At 39.3% G+C, this 19,363-nt stretch overlaps 1 protein-coding gene across 2 annotated transcripts; it reads left to right on the forward strand.

The window, feature by feature from the left end:
• Positions 1-9,889: 9,889 nt before the first annotated feature.
• RPS15A (ribosomal protein S15a) lies at positions 9,890-16,074 on the forward strand. 2 transcript variants are annotated; one of them, XM_003341595.4, is made up of 5 exons: positions 9,890-10,040; positions 12,343-12,480; positions 12,966-13,045; positions 14,680-14,765; positions 15,943-16,074. In XM_003341595.4, exons 2-5 carry the CDS (start codon positions 12,348-12,350, stop codon positions 16,034-16,036), a joined length of 393 nt encoding a protein of 130 aa, XP_003341643.1. In that variant the 5' UTR covers positions 9,890-10,040; positions 12,343-12,347; the 3' UTR covers positions 16,037-16,074. The 2 variants fall into 2 exon arrangements, with proteins under 2 accessions (XP_003341643.1, XP_007498235.1); XM_007498173.3 differs by having other exon boundaries at positions 10,035-10,105.
• Positions 16,075-19,363: the final 3,289 nt, after the last annotated feature.

The following is a 19,363-nucleotide window of genomic DNA, read 5'->3' on the forward strand; positions in this document are numbered from 1 at the left end:
TGAACCCCCAAAGGTGAGCCCAAGGGGAAGTTCCCTGAAGTCTTACACAGCAAGTTGGGGTCAGGGACATGATGGAGACATTCACTATTCTCATTGTCTTTCCAGAGTCTTCTCCTTCAGTCATCTGAAATGGTGTTGGCCTCTTCCATTTTCTGTCTTGAAGCTGAAATACATAAACACCCAAAGCAACAGCAGACCCCAAAGAAGCTCTGCAGCCAGAGCAAGACTTCCTCTTTCCCAGTCTCAATAACTTGGCATTGCCCTTTTCATAGATGCAGTAGAGCACTGATCTCTACTAATGAGGAGAGAGTCCCAAACCAGTGGACTTTGGAACTTGGGTTACACTTGAATAAGTGAATTTACTTACCATTTGTCATGTTCTTTGGGGAGAGGAAGCCAAGCTAGAAGGCATAAGCTTGGGGCCACCTCCCCACTAACCTAAACTAAAGACCAAGTAACTGATTTTTGTTATGAACCTAAAAATCCTAACCCCCAGAGCAGCAATAGTGAGAAGACTAGATGGTGAGGGAGGCCAAAATGACCAGCCTTGAAAATACAGGAAAATCTTAACAAGCTGGCTAGCCTTGGAAGTTAGGAAGACCCCAATAAACATGTAGCTGCAGTAGGTACCAGATAAAGGCCAGGAAGACCCCAATAACATAAAATTGTGAAAGTTCCAAGAATAGTAGGAAGCAGATAAGAGCTATACATGCTGAAAAGTATTTAAACCCCAGCCTATCAGAAGCAACTTGGAACTCTGATGGCAGAGGTTCCCACTGATGTGCGTATCAGTTCAATAAATGGCCTTTCTCTGCCTGTTTGCATTGTCCGTGGTCTTCCTTGGTGGTGGATGAATTCCCGGACCTTAACAATGGATAGAATTCTAGTCTAGAATCCCTCTCATCTAGCCTCAGTCCTTGAGATCTCTTAAAAGCAAGAATCACCTTTCCCTTGGAGAGGGAGACAAGTGAGAGTGAAGAGATAGTTATCGATGCTTTCTTGAGCCACATTTGGACAACCTATATGGACATATATCTCTTAGATGTGCATACAGAGTCTCACATGGAGGGTCTTTTCCATAGGAGTATTGTAATCATATAGGCAGTTAAACAATCTCACAGAAACAATTAAGTATAAAATGGGTTTGTGAATGTACCATTTTCCTCCTAAGGACAAATTGGATGAGCTGTCTAAGATTATAAACTTGATTTCAGGGACTAATAGCAATAGCTAGTGGTTAGGAATACCTGCCACTCTCCAGAGGCTTCCTGCTTCCTTCCCCTTAACCTAAGACCTGCTACCATCTGGTCACCATTTTCCCTTGCTTTCCCTTTGCCCCCTCTCCCTGCCCTAGCTTCCCAGATCCCACAAAGTGTAAGGGTTAAAAATTAAAGGGTTGGACTAAATATATGAGTGGTCACCAGAAATTAATCTATCTCAAGTCAGTGACATTTTATGGTAGTTTATTTACAAAAGGAGAAAGAGTGAAAGGAAGGAAATCAGAGAGAATAGATAATTACTCCAGCCTGGTCTGAACCAGGCAGGGCTTCAGAAGCCCCAGCAAAGGGGCCCCAGAGGTGAATGAAACAAGGGTTTTAGCCATGAGGCCTCCTCCAAGACGAGGGTCTTCTCAGGAGGCTAGTACCTCCAGAAAAGCCAGGAAAAGGAGTGAGCCTTTTCCACTCACCCATGTGGTAGTACTAAGGGAAAATCAAAAGCAGTCTGAGGTCCCCAGTCGGAGCTCCTCCAGGATCAAGTTGAAAGCAGAGAAACTTGGTCATAGGAAGTTCTTGCCACTTTTAAAGACCCTTCCTTTCATCCCTTCCTGTGCCTCCCTTCCACTTTTATGTGGACCCATTTTAGCTATAGTTTTGCTTAGGACTGCCGAGGGGCTTCTGATTCATCACCCACTTTCACATACCTCTATGACCTCCCCATACTTAAGGATAAGTGGGGGTGGATACACTTCTGGTGATTAAATCTAAAAATGGGCAGGAGAGAGTTAATCCCATCTTCACAAAAGGGAATCTTTTTCTCCTTTCCATCTTTTCTTTCCCTCCTCCCTCTCCCAGAAGAGAGAATTGGGCCAGACCCCATAAGGCAGCCAGTTAGGATGACCTCTTAAACCTTTTGGATGAGATGAGAGTCACCATCTTTATTTCATTCTTTTGGAAAGATTGAGGACCACCAGACTGTACACAAGACCTTGCACTGTCATCTTAACGACTGATGAAATCTCAGCCCTGGGCCTTACCCTCTCTGCAGCTAATGCCCTAGTATTTATGAGCCTTTCGAGTTCCCCTAATTAGAGTGTAAGCTCCTTAAGAGCAGGAAAGGTTTCAGTTTTTATATTTGTATTCTCGGTGCTTACCCCAGTCACAAAGCAATTATTCATTTATTCATTTCATGGTCCCTAGCAAGCACTATGCCCCAGTGAGCAAACCTTTAAGTGCTAGGATTCCAAAGACAAAAGTAAATGTCTTTACCCTTCAGGAGCTTATGTTCTAACAGGGGAGACAGTGTTCACATAGACAGAATATATACAAAACTAACACAAAGTGTTTTGGGTAGGGAGGGTACCAGTTGCTAGGGGTGGGATCAAAAAAGACTTTATACAAAAAGTGACATTGGAACAAAGTTCTGAAGCTGGGAAAGAAAGGATTGTCAAGGTGGAAATGAAGCAGAAAGATCATTGCAGTCCTAAAGACCAGACAATCTACCATGTGAGGAGTCCTCTAACGAGAGATGGGAGATGGAGCATTTCTCTGCATCATAGCTAGAGCAGAATGTCTGGACAGTAGACCAGGGCAGGAATGGAGGACAGGAATATGTGAGGAGACTTGAAAGGCAGTGAAGAGATTTAAATGCCAAATTGAGTTTATTTAATTTAATTAGAGGTAATAGGGAATCACTGGATTTTGAGTAGGAGAATGACATAGTCAGATCTGAGCTTTAGAAACGTCCATATATTTGCTGCCTGTGTATGGGATGAGTTGGAGAAACAATAAACTCGAATCTAGGAGTCTCCCTCCATCTGGGGCATCATTCTCCCTTGCTTTCCCTGTGCCCCATCTCCCAGGCCCCAGGAGGGCTTTCCCCTCCTCTCTCTTCCAGAAAAGGAGGCTGGACCAGACCCTGAAGGCAGCCAGCTGGGAAGAGTGACTTGACTACCTGACAAAAATAAAAAGACCTGCTGAAGTACCAAAATCCCTATACTTGACAGTAACGAAAAGTGAGATCAGACGAATTTATGAACCCAGTATTAGAGCAGAAAGAGCAAAGCAAGACACCATCCTATTGCTTAGATGAGATGATTAGATCCAGACAGATAATACAGGTAAGACATGATAAGAGCCTAGACCAGAGGTGGTGACAGTACAAAGACAGAGATGGAAATGTCACGAGAGACAAACAAGTGGAGACGTGGGATGAGAGACTACGCACAGCCAAAGCTAATGCTAAGGTTATGAAATAGAAAAGATGGTGCTGCCCTGGACAGGAATATGGAAACTTAGAAAAAGAGTGAATTGGGGGATAATGAGAATGGTTCTGTTTTGGATGTTCTGACATTGACTGTTTAGCAGATTTGATAGGCAGTTGGTGATGAAGAACTGAATAGAGCCCAGGAAAGAGTATCGGGCTGAATTTACAGCTCTGAAAGTCAAACTGCAGAGGATCAGTGGAATAGACTTGGCGTAAATTATCTCAGCAAGACAGTTTATGACAAACCCAAAGACCCCAGCTTTTGGGACAAAAATCCATTATTTGATAAAAACTGCTGGGAAAATTGGAAGACAGTGTGGGAGAGATTAGGTTTGGATCAACACCTCACACCCTACACCAAGATAAATTCAGAATGGGTGAATGACTTGAACATAAAGAAGGAAACTATAAGTAAATTATGTGAACACAGAATAGCATACATGTCAGACCTTTGGGAAGGGAAAGACTTCAAAACCAAGCAAGAATTAGAAAGAGTTACAAAATGCAAAATAAATAATCTGGAATACATCAAATTAAAAAATTTTTGTACAAACAAAACCAATGTAACCAAAATCAGAAGGATAGCAACAAATTGGGAAACAATCTTCATAAAAACCTCTGACAAAGGTTTAATTACTCAAATTTACAAAGAACTAAATCAATTGTACAAAAAATCAAGCCATTCTCCAATTGATAAATGGGCAAGGGACATGAACAGGCAGTTCTCAGCCAAAGAAATCAAAACTATTAAGAAGCACATGAAAAAGTGCTCTACATCTCTTATAATCAGAGAGATGCAAATCAAAACAACTCAGAGGTATCACCTCACACCTAGCAGATTGGCTAACATAACAGCTATGGAAAGTAATGAATGCTGGAGGGGATGTGGCAAAGTAGGGACACTCATTGCTGGTGGAGTTGTGAATTGATCCAACCATCCTGGAGGGCAATTTGGAACTATGCCCAAAGGGCGATAAAAGACTGTCTGCCCTTTGATCCAGCCATAGCACTGCTGGGTTTGTACCCCAAAGAGATAATAAGGAAAAAGACTTGTACAAGAATATTCATAGCTGCACTCTTTGTGGTGGCCAAAAATTGGAAAATGAGGGGATGCCCTTCAATTGGGAATGGCTGAACAAATTGTGGTATATGTTGGTGATAGAATACTATTGTGCTCAAAGGAATAATAAAGTGGAGGAATTCCATGGAGTCTGGAACAACCTCCAGGAAGTGATGCAGAGCGAGAGGAGCAAAACCAAAAAAACATTGTACACAGAGACTGATACACTGTGGTATAATCGAAGGTGATGGACTTCTCCATTAGTGGCAATGCAGTGATCCTGAACAAGCTGCAGGGATCTAAAAAACACTAGCCACAAGCAGAGGATAAACTGTGGGAGTAAAAACACCGATGAAAAGCAACTGCTTGACTACAGGGGTTGAGGGGATATGACTGAGGAGAGACTCTAAATGAACACTCTAATGCAAATACCAACAACATGGAAATGGGTTTGAATCAAGAACATATGTGATACCCAGTGGAATCATGTGTGGGCTATGGGAGAGGGAAAGGTGGTGGGAGGGGGGGGGTGGGGAGGAAAAGAAAATGATCTTTGTTTCCAGTGAATAATGTTTGGAAATGACCAAATAAAAATTTTAAAAAAATAGGGAAAAAAAGAAAGAAAGACAAACTGCAAAGGAATATTTTTTGCATCAATGGGAACTGATGAGGTCTATAAGGAAGAGTAAAAAGAAGAGAAGCAGGCCCAAGAGGAGTCCTGCTGGTGACCTCCACAAAGAGTGGGCATGAATAAACACAGTTGTAATAGGAGAGAGACCATGAAATGTGATCAAGAGAAAATATAGAATCCTAAAAATAGGATATCTTCTCCATAAATCTGTTTAGGATGGTATATGTATATGTGCCTTTGGAAATTTTGGAAGTTGCTTCCAGACCCATGATTGATCATGTTAATATTCCTCTCTAGGTTTTCGTGGAATGATCAAAGGTGATAGTCTTTGCTTCTCACAGCATATCAGGTCCTAGGTCCTAGGTTCAAATCTGGCCTCAGTTACTTCCTAGCTGTGTGACCCTGGGCAAGTCACTTAACCCCCATTGCTTAGCCCCTTACCACTCTTCTGCCTTGGAACCAATACATAGTATTGATTCCAAGACAGAAGGTAAGGATTTCAATTTAGAAAAAAAGAAAGAAAGAAAAAAACATTATCTACCTCCAAAAAAAGAACTGTTTGGAGTAGAAATACAGACAAAAACCTATTATTTATCGCTTATTTACTTGGGTATATGTTTTGGGGTTTTGGTTCTATAAGATTATTTGTTTACAGAAATGAAAAATATGGAAATATTTTGTGTGTGATAATACATATATAATTCAGATTGAATTGCTTGTCAGTTCCAGGAGGGGGGAGGGAAGAAAGGAAGGAGACAATATGGATCATATAACTTCATAAAACAGATGTAAATTTGTTATTAAAATAAAAAAAAATTTAATTTCTCCTAGGTTGCACTCTGGGCTTTCTTCATTACACTCTTAACCACCCAGCCCTTTTAATTCCTCTTTTATGTGTCATCTTTTCCCCTTAGAATGTAAACTTTCAGGACAGCTAAATGGCTCAGGGGATTAAAAGCCAGGCCTAGAGAAGGATGTTAAAATCTGGTCTCAGACACTTCATAGCTGTGTGACCCTGGGCAAGTCACTTAGCTCCTATTGCCTAGCCCTTACAGCTCTTCTACCTTGGAACCCATACCCAGTGTTCTAAGCTGGAAGGAAGCATTAAAAAAAAAAAAGCAAACTCCTTGAGAGCAGGGACTGCATATCTTCTTGCTTGTATTTGTATTCCCAGGACATATTAAGTATTTAGTAAAATATCCATTGACATTGTATATAAACTATCTTAGACAGAGCAAGGCAAAATTTGGAAATATGATAGAATAGGGTATTGCCATAGTTATTCTTTTGATATTTCCAGGTGTAAAGGCTAAGCAAACTTCTGAGGCAAGCTAATGATAATAATCTGACTATTCAAGTTAAAGGAATATGATGGTCTTTTGCTTTGCCCACACACAAACCTTCTTCCAGTATTAGAGTATTGGATTTATAAATGCTGCCAAGAATCAGAATTTTGGTATTTTAGTAGGTCTTTTTATTTTCATTAATAGGACGATGGAAAATCCACAGATGTAAGTTCTAGCTTCTTCATGCAATTCTTCAAGCATTCTGTCCAAATGCTTGCCTTTGTCCCCATTCCCTTACCAAGGATCCATCCAATTCACTTTTCCTCCTTTCCTTTTCTGCAACAATTAGCATAATGCCATCTTTGCTTGGGAATATTTGGAGAACCTCCCCAACAATGGGTAACCCTTTCATTTGGTCTATATACAGGACATCTGTGATACCTGATTTTATACTCACTCCATGTCAATATCTGGCCGACCTCTGAACAAAGTCATCTATTCAAATCTACTAGTTTTATGTAATTAGAATTCACAAATAGAAGGAAACAAGTATTCCTTAAGTTTCTACTGGCATTATGCCAAATAATTTACAAATATCCTTTTATTTGATCCTCATAACAACCCTGGAAGGTAGTACTATATTGTTATTTTACAGGTAAGGAAAATGAGTCAGACAAAAGTTAAGTGACTTGACCCTACGTAGCCAAGGAGTCTCTGAGCCCATATTTGAGTTCAGGCCATCCTGGTACCAGGTCCAGTGAAGTAATCACTGAATCACTTAACTGCTTTTTAGCTGATTTTCCATTTTAAGCAACTTCTCAGTTTTGTGTCTATAAAGATACAATCATTTGCAAAGGCTTGCATGTTCTCAGAGTCAGAAAAATCAACCCATTTGGAGTCATGCCCTTTCTCTAGATTTTCCTTCTCTACCAGCGTAAAAGAGAAGTGAAACTGCCCTCAAGCCCTTAGAATACTTCAGCTCCTGAATAATTGAAGGATGACTCAATCCATTTTTTTAGCTCCTACTTCTTTGGAGCAAATCTGAGTGGCTCACTTTGTGTCCCTTTCTTTGTCCCTTATCTGCAGCAGAAAGAGAAAGGATTAAGAAAATACAGTACTTAACAGAATTCTTCATGTGCTTAAGGCTGATGGATTAAGTTTTAGCCTGCTTATTGAGTTTATGTTTCCATTGTTTTCTAAAATTAGTGAGTAAATGGGACCAAACTAACTAAGTCTGAAAGCATCTGTTCACATTCACAAGGTTTTTCTACTAGATATAAAGCAATTAAAATGTTTTGGAAGTATGAGAGGTATTAATTATTTCCTAACTGGTCTCTTTGACTCCAGTCTCTCCCAGTTCTCCACCTATAACTGAATTGATATTCCTAAAGTATAAGCCTGACTATGGCACCCTCTCAGATGCTGCAGTACAAACCCTTCTGTCATTAAAATGCTTAACAATCTGGCTTTGGCTTACTCTTCAAGGAATATTCCCTGTTATTAGTTTTCATGCACATTCTGCATTCTAGCTGAAAGCGCCTATTCACAGAATAAGACATTCCACCCTCCCTTCTCTAAGGCATGTCTTGCTGGTACTATTTTCTTTTTTTTCCTTTTTCTTTTCTTTTCTTTTCTTTTCTTTTCTCTTCCTTCCTTTCTTTCTCTTTCTTTCTTTCTTTCTTTCTTTCTTTCTTTCTTTCTTTCTTTCTTTCTTTCTTTCTTTCTTTCTTTCTTTCTTTCTTTCTTTCTTTCTTTCTTTCTTTCTTTCTTTCTTTCTTTCTTTCTTTCTTTCTTTCTTTCTTTCTTTCTTTCTCTCTCTTTCTTTCTCTCTCCCATTGTTACGGGAGGTGCGGTTGTGGCCTGATGTGGGCATTCACGTGCAGTGGCAAGACGTCAATGTTGCTCATCTTCAAAGGTGGTGGCAGCATGGTTAATGTGGGTTCGCCAGCTGCTTCTGACAGAGGCAGTGAGTTCTAGTTGCTTTGGTGTAATGCCAGCCCACTTCAAGTTGGACTTTAGCTGATCCTTGTATCTTTTCTTTGGTCGGCCTTGTTTCCTGAGTCCAGCTGACAGTTCACCATAGAATACCTGTCTTGGTATTCACTGTGGGTCCATGCGGATGACGTGTCCAGACCATCGTAGTTGGGTTTGGATTTTTGGGTCAAATAAAATAACATATGAAATGCTTTGCAAACCTTAAAACCACTATTTAAATGCTTTTATGATTTAGCTTTCATTTTAATGTCATTTGGTTTTGTCTAACTCTTTATGACCTTATTTGAGTTTTTTTTTTAAGTGGTTTGCCATTTCCTTCTCTAGATCATTTTACAGGCTAGGAAACTGAGGTCAACAACGTTAAGTGACTGGCCCAGGGTCACTGTAGCTAGTTAGTGTTTGAGGTCACATTTGAATTCAGGTCTCCCTGGCTCTAGTTCTAGTGCTCTATCCACTACACCACCTATACTTAATGTTATGGATGTGTTAGCTGAAATCTGAGTGAAATCCGTAGGTTTTGTAAATCATATTGCTATATTTTAAATGGGCTAAGCCTTTATAAATCAATCAAATCAACAAGTATTTGCTGAGCACCTATTGTATGCCAGGAATTGGGGATACAAATAATAATCATATAATTTTATCATATAATTTAATAATAATAACAAAAACAAACAAAATAAATAAGTTGGTATATGTGTATTTATATATTACATTTGGGAGTGAGGATCTTTTTATTTATTATTATTATTAAACTCCTCTGTCATTCAAAGCCCTTCAAAACCTGATCCTAAGCCACAATTACACATTACTTTCCTTTTAGTATTCTGTGGTTCAAGTTATAAATCTCATAGGGAAGGCATTTGCAAGGGGTGTGTGGCTACTAGGAAAAGAAATATAGAGTCACGAAGAGCCGGAAATGACTGAAAGGGCATACATGTATTATATATACATACATATATACATACATTCTAATTAACAGGAATGTTCCTATTTTGGTTTCTTTGTAAAACGAAGTTCACTTGTGATTTTAACAGGATAATCTAGCCCAAGTAAACTATAAAGAAGTTGATTTACGGGTGAACGTCGAACAAGAGTTGACCAATGGTCCTTATTCTCTCTTGATGGGAAAATTAAAAGTTTTCTTTCTTTCTTTTGGTGGCATTTGTGATTTGCTTGCAAGTTTAGACGGCACAATTTGTTTACCAATGTTTTAGATTTTGTTGCAATCAATCATGAAAAACAAGCAAAAAACTTGTAAACAATTCAATTCTCTACGTTTTAAAGACTCAGCTAGTATAGGATATAGAAAACCGCCCCTGAACCAAGTCTGGCCAATAACCCTGCTCATCCCTTCTTCTAGTTCCGCGTATTCCATGAGGTTCTACCCCCAGTAAGCCCGCCTCCCTCACCACCCCTCCAGGTTCTCAGTTCGATGTCATCGGCTCTGTTTTGCTAGTCCCTGAGCAGAGAGGAACGCCCCATCCTGCTCGGCGCTCCTTTAAAGCTTCGCGAGATTTCCCGCGGTTCCCATATCTCTCCGCGTTCACCCATCTCGTCCTCTTTCCGCCATCTTGCAGCGCCGGTGAGTAGTCTTGGATTTACTCTCCGTCTGCATCCATGGGGCATCGGCTACATCCAGCAGCCAAGGCATGCGTTCCTGGGCTCTGCCGACGCCCCAGACCCTTCTCTTTCAGAGGCTCCTAGTTTGGCTGCGGGTTGACTCGAAACTGGGGCCCCCGGGGACGTTGGAGGACCTTGGGGGGGGTGCGGTCGTTGGAGCCTCCTTCCTTCTTCCCGGGCGGGTCTGGACGCTCCCGCGCTTCCTGGGCCTGGGCACAGAGGGGGCCGACACGCTAACTGGGACTGCGGGTGGAGGCGGGCGTGCAGCGGGACGGGCTGGGGCGAATGTGAGCCCTGGGTAGTCCCAGCTCCGGTCCGGGCTGGGCGGTCAGCGCACGTGGGAGCGGCGGAAACCCTGCTGCGGTCGGGCCGGTGGCGGAGCTCTGTCCGTGCCCACTAGAGTTCTTTGCAGTGTTGTTGTAGGACGGTAGAGGGACGAGTTACTGTCATGGTTCCTTTTTGAAGGGTCCTGGCTATGAGAAAGCAAACCCGGGTAGGTCTGGTCTGATCCGCTCCGTTCCGTGTAAAGGCCAGGCAATCAGTGAACTCTCACCTAGTGCTTTTGAGTTTTAGCCAGCGAGTTTTGTCTAAGCGTCTTGGGCGTGCAAGTTCTGGGAGTATAAGGAAAAAGCGAAAATTGCCCTGGCCCCAAGGAGTTTCTACAGCTTTCGGTCTTACGAGAAAGCCTGTATAGCCAGGCCAGGGAAGGTATTCTGAAGGTATTTTGGGAAAAGCCTATGCAAAGCAGTCCGTGAGTTTTGGAAGTGAGGCCAGGTGAGGAAGGAATGCATGTTAGGTATGCTTAAAAGCACAAGGGAAGCAGGTAGAAGGTTGTGTGTGTGTACAAGTGAGTTCAACAGACGGTGAAAAAGAGGGTGAGGAGAGTTGTAAGAAGACTGAAAAAAAATAAAGGGATCGGTTTGTAAGTTTCCGATGCCAAGCAGAAGTTTGTTCGGCTTTAGGAGTGATGGGGAATTTGATTAAGAGGTGACTTTGCAGAGCGGAAACTGCTGTAGTACCCAAGTTGACTGATTTCAACCTCGGAGAAACCTTTTTGGCCCTAAAACTATTTCCTCCCAGATCTCTATTGTGAAGTGACTCAAAATTCTCATTGTCTATCAATCAGCAACTTTTTAAAGTTCATTGATTCACTCTTTACAATATTCCCCAAGCCCACTTTCTAGGAAGCACAGTGAATAGAGCAGTCAGGCCTGAAGTCCTGGGACTGAGGACCTGGGTTCAAATATGGCCTCAGACAACTTTTAGCTGTTTTGACCCATTGCAAGTCACTTAATTCCCTTGACATCCTTCTCTCTTAGAATCACTATTTTAGCGTTTTAGCGTTGTTTTTAAGATAGAAGTTAAGGGTTTAAAAAAAAATTACTGTTTGTAGTAGGCTTGATCTGTCTGCAGCTACCATTTAAAATTTTTTCCACACTGTCATTCCTCTGCTCAACTAACAAACCTCAATGGCTCCCTATTGCTTGTATAAATTTTACTTTTGGCATTTAAAGGACCTCTTTTGGCCCAACTTTACAGATTAGCATTAGTCTCTAATGATCTTTTTGGCCAACATTACAGATCCCTAAGTTTGCTCAGATGTTTTAGTATCCCTGTTTCATTGAGCTGAGGTTAAGTGTAAATTGCTGTTTTGTTTCAAGGGCTTTATTTTTATATATTGTCTGTATTTTGTATTTGACTGTGATGTGTACATGCTATTTCCCACTATTGAATTCAAGCTCCTTGAGCAGAGCATTTTTGTTTGGCTCAATAGATTTACTGGGCTTTGGACCATGTGAGAATGAGAGGATTTTTCTGGTTTCAAGTTTAGATCTGGTCTAAATGTTCTTTTTTAAGCAGTTGATTTTAGGCAGTGTAGTATAATTGCTAGTGTAATAAGGGAGGCTACCTAGGAGATAGAAACACTTTCATACCGGTCCTATTTCTGACATTGACTGCATGTCCCTGGATAAATAACCCTGTTATAGGCCACTCTTTTAAGACCATTGAGTAGCTGAGGTCAGTAGCCTGCATTACTAAGAGGGAGTTTTTTCATCTGGGAATTTGCTGTATACTAAATAAATCACAGGTACAAACCTGAACTTTGATTGCTCTGATGCCTTTTCAAAGGTGTTTATGTTCTTTCCTCAGTGGAGGCATAGACTGACCAGTTCTTGATTTTGCCAGTGGGGGTAACAAATGAAATTATTTCTTTTCAGTTGATGGCAATACTAACAGAATATCCATCTTTTCTTTCTTTATAGCCACCATGGTGCGCATGAATGTCCTGGCAGATGCTCTCAAAAGCATAAACAATGCTGAGAAGCGAGGAAAACGCCAGGTTCTTATTAGGCCGTGCTCTAAAGTAATCGTCCGGTTCTTAACTGTGATGATGAAGCATGGTAAGTATGGTTCTCAGCTGTATTTTGGTTTAAAGGAGGTTTAAGAGAAGGGCTTTGTGATGCTTGGAAGTAGATTGGGGGGAGGTGGATTCCACTATTGGAAGCACTGTTTATAATGTAAAAGTTTTTTTCAAAATATGTAATTACTTTAAAGAGCCTTCTGATAGAATAAAGACTAGCTTTTATTTGTTACATGCTTGACATCATGCTTTAGGAGTTCTGTGACCTCAAGTTTTCCTCCCCTTGGTCACTCTATGGAAGTCAAATAAGTTTATCATGATATATTGTTTCTGAAGGTTAGTATACTAGTGAATTGGTTCTATTTTGTTAAATATTCAAAAATGTTCCAGAAGAAAGTTTGGTCAGGGTAAGACTAGAAATGCTAGTTTTAGTACAAAATAGAGTATACAATGGAACACTAATTGAATGCCCAAGGCTCTTATTGTTCAATTACTTAACATACTTTTTTTTTTTAAACCATTTAGGTTATATTGGCGAATTTGAGATCATTGATGATCACAGAGCAGGAAAAATTGTTGTGAACCTCACGGGCAGATTAAACAAGGTAGGAATTTACAGAGTGTTATATAGTAATTAGATTTCCAGGGCATTTTGCTTCTTGTAATTTGTAATCTGTAATCAGATTGAGATTAAAATGTGAAAAATAGACCAGTGGGTCCTGCATTAAGAAACATTTAATGACCTTGGGGGAGAGATGATTGTGAAAACGATTAGTTTTTAAAACTTATTTTTGCCTCAAATTGTCTCTTAAAACATGAATTTACTGATTGGGTATAAATGTCTATGTTTATGAACTTATGAACTTATGAATTTAGCTTAGCTGTCCTTGGTCGTAAGGTCTTAGAGTCAGAGGATGCCATCTAATTTAATTCCTTCATTTCATGGATTAGGGAATTTGAGGCTCAGTGAGGTTAAGAGATTTCCTTATGTTGTACTCCCTGGGCTAAACTTAAGTCTGTCAGAAAAAAAACTTACTGGTGTAACATTCTAGAAGGTCTAAAGAGAATTTTCCTTGTGATTAGTATCATTCTGAGTCACACTCCTAATTCTCTTAGATGCCACTAGCAATATATAAACAAAGTTTGCTTATTATCCTCAGTCCATTTCCCTACAGGAAGGGATTTTTTTTTTTTTTAAATAAACAATACTGTGTATTGGCTCCAAGGCAGAAGAGTGGTAAGGGCTAGGCAATGGGGGTCAAGTGACTTGCCCAGGGTCACACAGCTGGGAAGTGTCTGAGGCCAGATTTGAACCTAGGACCTCCCTTCTCTAGGCCTAGCTCTCAATCCACTGAGCTACCCAGCTGTCCCCTGGAAGGGATTTTTGTACTCAACTAATCTACCATTAAGGAGAGAATGAATTGAGAAAGGTTTTTAGACTAGATAAATATTTGTTTCTTGCTATTTTTAGAGAAACAAAAGGAGGGTTCTTAATCTACATTCATAGGATATTCTCTGCAAAGTTTGTGGTTATCTTATGTGGTGACTGCATTTGTTTCCAACAAACATAAAAATAAAAGGGAATACAATATTGAAGGATTTAATTCCACTGTGAATCTTTATGAAAATCCAACTTTTACAGTTGACTAAAATAATTAATGTAAATGAGTTTTTGGTGTTCTTATTTTAGAGTATTAGAAGGTGGTTGACCTGCAAGACCTATATGGTTTAATTTTCCCAAGTGCATTTTCTGTTTTTGACTAGCTGGATCTCGCTTTTTCAACATTATCTACATTTTCCTTCATCTTTTCATAAACCAAAGCTCCTTCAAGCTTGGGTTTTACTCAGTTCTTCTCACAAATCCCCATTCTATTCCATTTCATTCCTGGCCATTCAAATTCTCTCTTTCATTCTCTCTTTCATAAAGGGTCTTCTTAGCCCATAATAGAAACTTCTGAACTATCACTTTGAAAGCCTTCCACTTACTTGGCAACTAATCATGTACTGCTTTGTGTGCTTGCTTACTATTTTTGTCTTATTGAGTACTTAACTTTTTGTGGCTTTGTCTGGTTGCTTTAGGTACATTCATAAGCTTTTGGAGAAGAGAGCATACTTAGCTTGAATGTTTTAAGCATGTAAATGTTGCTTTGATAACAAATAGACATTATTTAAGAGTGTTTATAAGTACTTAGGATGCAATTTTGGTTAGAATTAATTTTTTGGAAAATGTTTTTTACAGTGTGGTGTAATCAGCCCCAGATTTGATGTTCAATTGAAAGATCTGGAAAAGTGGCAGAATAATCTGCTACCATCCCGTCAATTTGGGTAAGGATCTTATTTATTATAATTGTGTATGTTCACAAGCAGATTTTTAAATTTTGTTTTCATTGGTGAGGCTTGGGATGTCAAAGATCTTTTTTTTTTTTTAATCTTTAAAAGGTGTTGAATGTGACAATAAAATACCTGACATCTTGCACATCATACCTGAGAACATGTTATGGATCATTTATTAGTCACTCATTTTTCAATCTGGAAAACAGTGAATAAGTTGGCACTTCCCTAACTAATTTATCCTGGAAATACTTAAAAACAAACCCCATACCTTCTGTCTTAGAATCAATATATTGGTTCCAAGGCAGAAGAACTGTAAGGGCTAGGCAATACATATAACTAGGAAGTATCTGGGGTCAGATTTGAACCTAGGGCCTCCTGGCTCTCAATCCATTGAGACACCCAGCTGCCCTCTGGAAATATTTTTAAATTCATTCCAGGAACTTCCATAGACTATAGTTTAGGGAAATGGAAATATAAATACTACCACCAGGGTAAAATGAGAAGTCAAAAGTTTTATGAATAGAGGAAATTAAGCTTATCTTCATTGGGAAAATGCTATGCATAATTAGTTTTTGACACCTTGATACTGATGGTTAACAGAATATAGCTATTAAATTTTATTCCTTGAACCACTCCACCTTTGTTTAACAGCTTCCAAAGTTCTGTGAAACAATTTAGAAAAACATTGTTAATAATGAAAACTACAGAATATTTTGCATTTAAGGATGCCATGAATATTTTCATTCTTTCATATAGGCAGAGAATTATTGAATTCCTAGATTTTCCACCTGTATCCCATTAGCTAACTCATTAGATCTTTTTGTGGACAATAACCAACATTTGAATGATTTGTTTTACATGTTTGTAAATGCGGTTGTGATTAAAATGACAAGTTCACTTAAAATGCTATTGAATTCATAGTTGAATTCATAGCTTTTTCTCACATATTTTCTCCATTAACAGATAAATAATTGTAACTTTAGGGGAAGGATGAAGGGATTTTTTTTTAATAACCAGAGCAGCTGAATCTTAAGCATAGATAAATTTAGATCCATGACTGCTAAAGGTGGTTGAGGATTGTGTCATATACTTTTACAGTGGACCATATTGCTAAAGTTTGTTCTTATACCCAGAAAAATCTTTTCTCTTTGTTTTAACTCTTTAATAGGTTCATTGTGCTTACAACCTCAGCTGGCATCATGGACCATGAGGAAGCAAGACGAAAACACACAGGAGGAAAAATCCTGGGATTCTTTTTCTAAGGGTGTAAAACATACATAAATAAAATGCTCCAATGGACTGTGGTGCTTCCAGTCAGTGGTTTTGAACCTTGAAAAAAAAAAAAAGCTTTAATAGCATCATTTGGATGCTCATATTTTTGGTTCTCATAGGTATATACTGTTAAATGCTGAGTGTTTACCAAATCCATTCTGATCTTTTGGGTCAGCTTTTGCCTTAATGTTGGATTACATAATAGGATTTGTATTGAAATACTTGGGCATTGATTCAACCATTGTCACAACCTGAAATGAACAGAAGTCTACTTGTACAACAGACCTCTCCACTGAGGCATGGAAGAAAAGCCATCAATCTTGTGTTGGTTCTAATATACCCATTGCATATTATTTGGGTATGAGTTGAATAGGACTCTATTCTCCAGTCTGACTCAGGTAATAGCATTCTTTCCTTATTCAGCTCACCCACAATTAGCTTTGAGGCCATTAAAGCTATACTAGAAGATTAGAGGAACAAGGAAACACTGGCCTTGTTGATTCTGATTGATGGCAGTTTACTGTGTAACTCCACATACTTTACTCTTTCAGGTTCAGGATGGAATTTGATCTTAACTAATTTTTTAAATATTAAGTATTAAGAAATCCTGGGATATCTTCCTCTTGAAAATTCAGTATCCCTGAATCTCAGAATCACAATAGAAAATGCATTCAAAAAGTTGCTTAATTTTATTTTTCTCAAGTTTTTATTCATGTTCAAGTAGCTAGTTAACAATGGAGAGAAGGATATATGTAAATTGCCACATACAGAGCTTTGAAGGGCTCTGAAATCTGATCAAGTGTTTTTCAGTCGGAAAAGAAAACCAAAGAACCAGAAACAAAGGTAATTAGGGAAGATACATTGAACTAAACCGGGAAGGTAGTTAAGGTGGGAGTGGGGAATGGTCTTTGAGCAAATATCTAAACAAATAGTTTGGAATACAAGGTGTTTTTTTACCAGGAGTGATGGGAAGGAAACCCAGAAGATATTGTTGAGTCTTTGTATACATGGTATGTGAAATTGAGAAGTTGTATTTTTAGAGGTATCAATAGGAGCCACTGAAGATTTTTGAGCAGAGTGGGCAATGACATAGTCAGACCCACCCCCAATTCCTTAGGAAAATTGATTTCAAGTTGATGAGGCCTGAACAGGGAGGATGAGTTGAGAGTGTGATAATACTAGTAATTTTATTTAGCGATTGAGACTAAGATGAATCAGTATAGGAATTTGAATTGCTTAGAGAATGGATGGATTTAGTTGGGAATGAATTGTGCCTTTGTGCAGTAATAGACTTTGGAGCCATTGAAAATTTTTTATTGCATTGATACTTAATTAAACACATTAAATGTCTGAAATACAATGACATGAAATTTGTTATGCCCTTAAGAAGCTTACGTTGGACTGCGGAATATAGCTTGTACAAGTAAAATAATTTGAGAAGCAAGAGAACAGGACATAAAGTAAAGTTTATGAAAATTTAAGGAAGTTTATGCCACCTCGAAAGACCTATATTATTTTTTTATGACCTACACCCATCTATTCAAAGATGAACATCAAGGGCTAGACATCTGGGGTTAAGTGACTTGCTGAAAGTCTCGAACTCTGGTTCTCCCAACTTCAGACATGACATTTATCCACTATGCTGTTTTAACTGCTCCTGAAGGATTTGCTGTGAGGTGGAACAATCTCATGCAATAAAATTAGGAAAGATTTGCTTTATACTATCATGGTGGTCTTAGCAGTAGGAGGTTGTAGATAGGTGATGGTGATGAAGGCAGGCCTTAGGAACTTGATATAAGGAGAGGGGAAAAGGAAATTTATTATAAATTGGTGTCAGTAAGAAAAATGATAGTATTCTAAAAGTTTGCAAAGCACCTGAGAGTTTAAAGTATTAGTGAAACTTTGAAAGCATCTGGACAATGGGGGTTGGAAATTGGGAGGAACTTATCTGAAGGGATCTTGTGGTTGAAGCCATTGTAATAAGTGATATTGCCATAGACCCTTGGGAAAAATTTGTTAAAAGTTCTCAGGAAGAGTAAAGGAAACCAGTTTCCTGGGATGTTCAGGACCAAGTCATCTCTGAAGCCAGTGTAGGGCATGGGCACCTGATACCCCAAGAGGTTAGAGTGAAGATAGGATTTGGTAATTGGGTTAGTGTAGGGGCAGAAGGCTGATTGCAAGCATCCGAGGATAAGATGGTTGTTGAAGAGGGGCATTTCAAAAAAGTTAAGATGATAGAAGAGAAATGGAATGCTAGCTAAATGACCTAGTAGGGTCTAGGGAAGACAACTTTGGAATAGGAGAAATCTGCATGTGTTTAGGCTGATGGAATACAATTGCAATAGATTACAGACATGAATGGGGATGCTGGGGCAGAATCCTAGAGGAGAGGGAAGTCTTGAAGTTCCAAAGGTTCTGGTGTTGGAATTAAGAGAAATAAGGTTGCTTCTTAAATAGGAAGGATTGAGAGACTGATAATGCTGAGTAATTGAAAAAGCCAGTAAACTCACTGGAGGCTAGGTCTGGTATTGTAAATGATGGAGAATGTGAGCTCCATCAAGGTAGGGGATTTCAGGTATTTGCATAGAGTGGCACTTACTGAGTAAAAGTCAGGGAGGGAATCACTAAGGGCATGGTCTAGGAGTAGTCACAAAGGGCCCTGCTACTGATTGTATTAGCACAGGGAAAATGGTTAAAGTAATTTTCAAAGGCTCACCTTTTTTGTGGCTGTATAATGTTGGTGAAACTTGACTAATCTTTCCCATAACAGCCACTAGGTGGGGATAGTAGATTGAAATGCTTAATCCCAGAGCATTGTAAAAAGGAAATAGTTTCTGCATCAGGCACTGAGTGCCTGGCAATAGAAGGTTCTTTTCATTGAGAATCTTTTTGTTTTGCTTCAAATCCCTCCCCGCATTGGAAGCTTCCAGTGTTCAGTATTGGGGGGGCTATTTCTGAAATTTGGTATTCTGTGGGTTCAGTTACTTTGTTGGGCTTTTCAGAAAAATAGACCTAGAAACTTGTCAAGTCACCTTCCTGGGACATAGTAAGTTGGGCTTGGTAAAATGGGGGTGTTTTTACCCTGTTTTACCTCTCATGATTTTAGCAGTGCTCCAATGAAGAATTTAGGCCCCTACTTGCTAAGGATGCCCTGCCCAGCCAACATCAGTTTGAACCTGTTACAATTAAACTGTTTCTCTGTTACGACTTTATAGGAGGGAGTTTATGTCAAGTTGTAGCACACAGGTTTAGAGATTTCCCTCCTTCCTCTGTCAGATGAATCATTTGGGATGTTGGGTAGTTTTTACTCAATTATC

Source organism: Monodelphis domestica, chromosome 7 (genome assembly GCF_027887165.1).
Source record: "Monodelphis domestica isolate mMonDom1 chromosome 7, mMonDom1.pri, whole genome shotgun sequence".
Taxonomy (NCBI): domain Eukaryota; kingdom Metazoa; phylum Chordata; class Mammalia; order Didelphimorphia; family Didelphidae; genus Monodelphis; species Monodelphis domestica.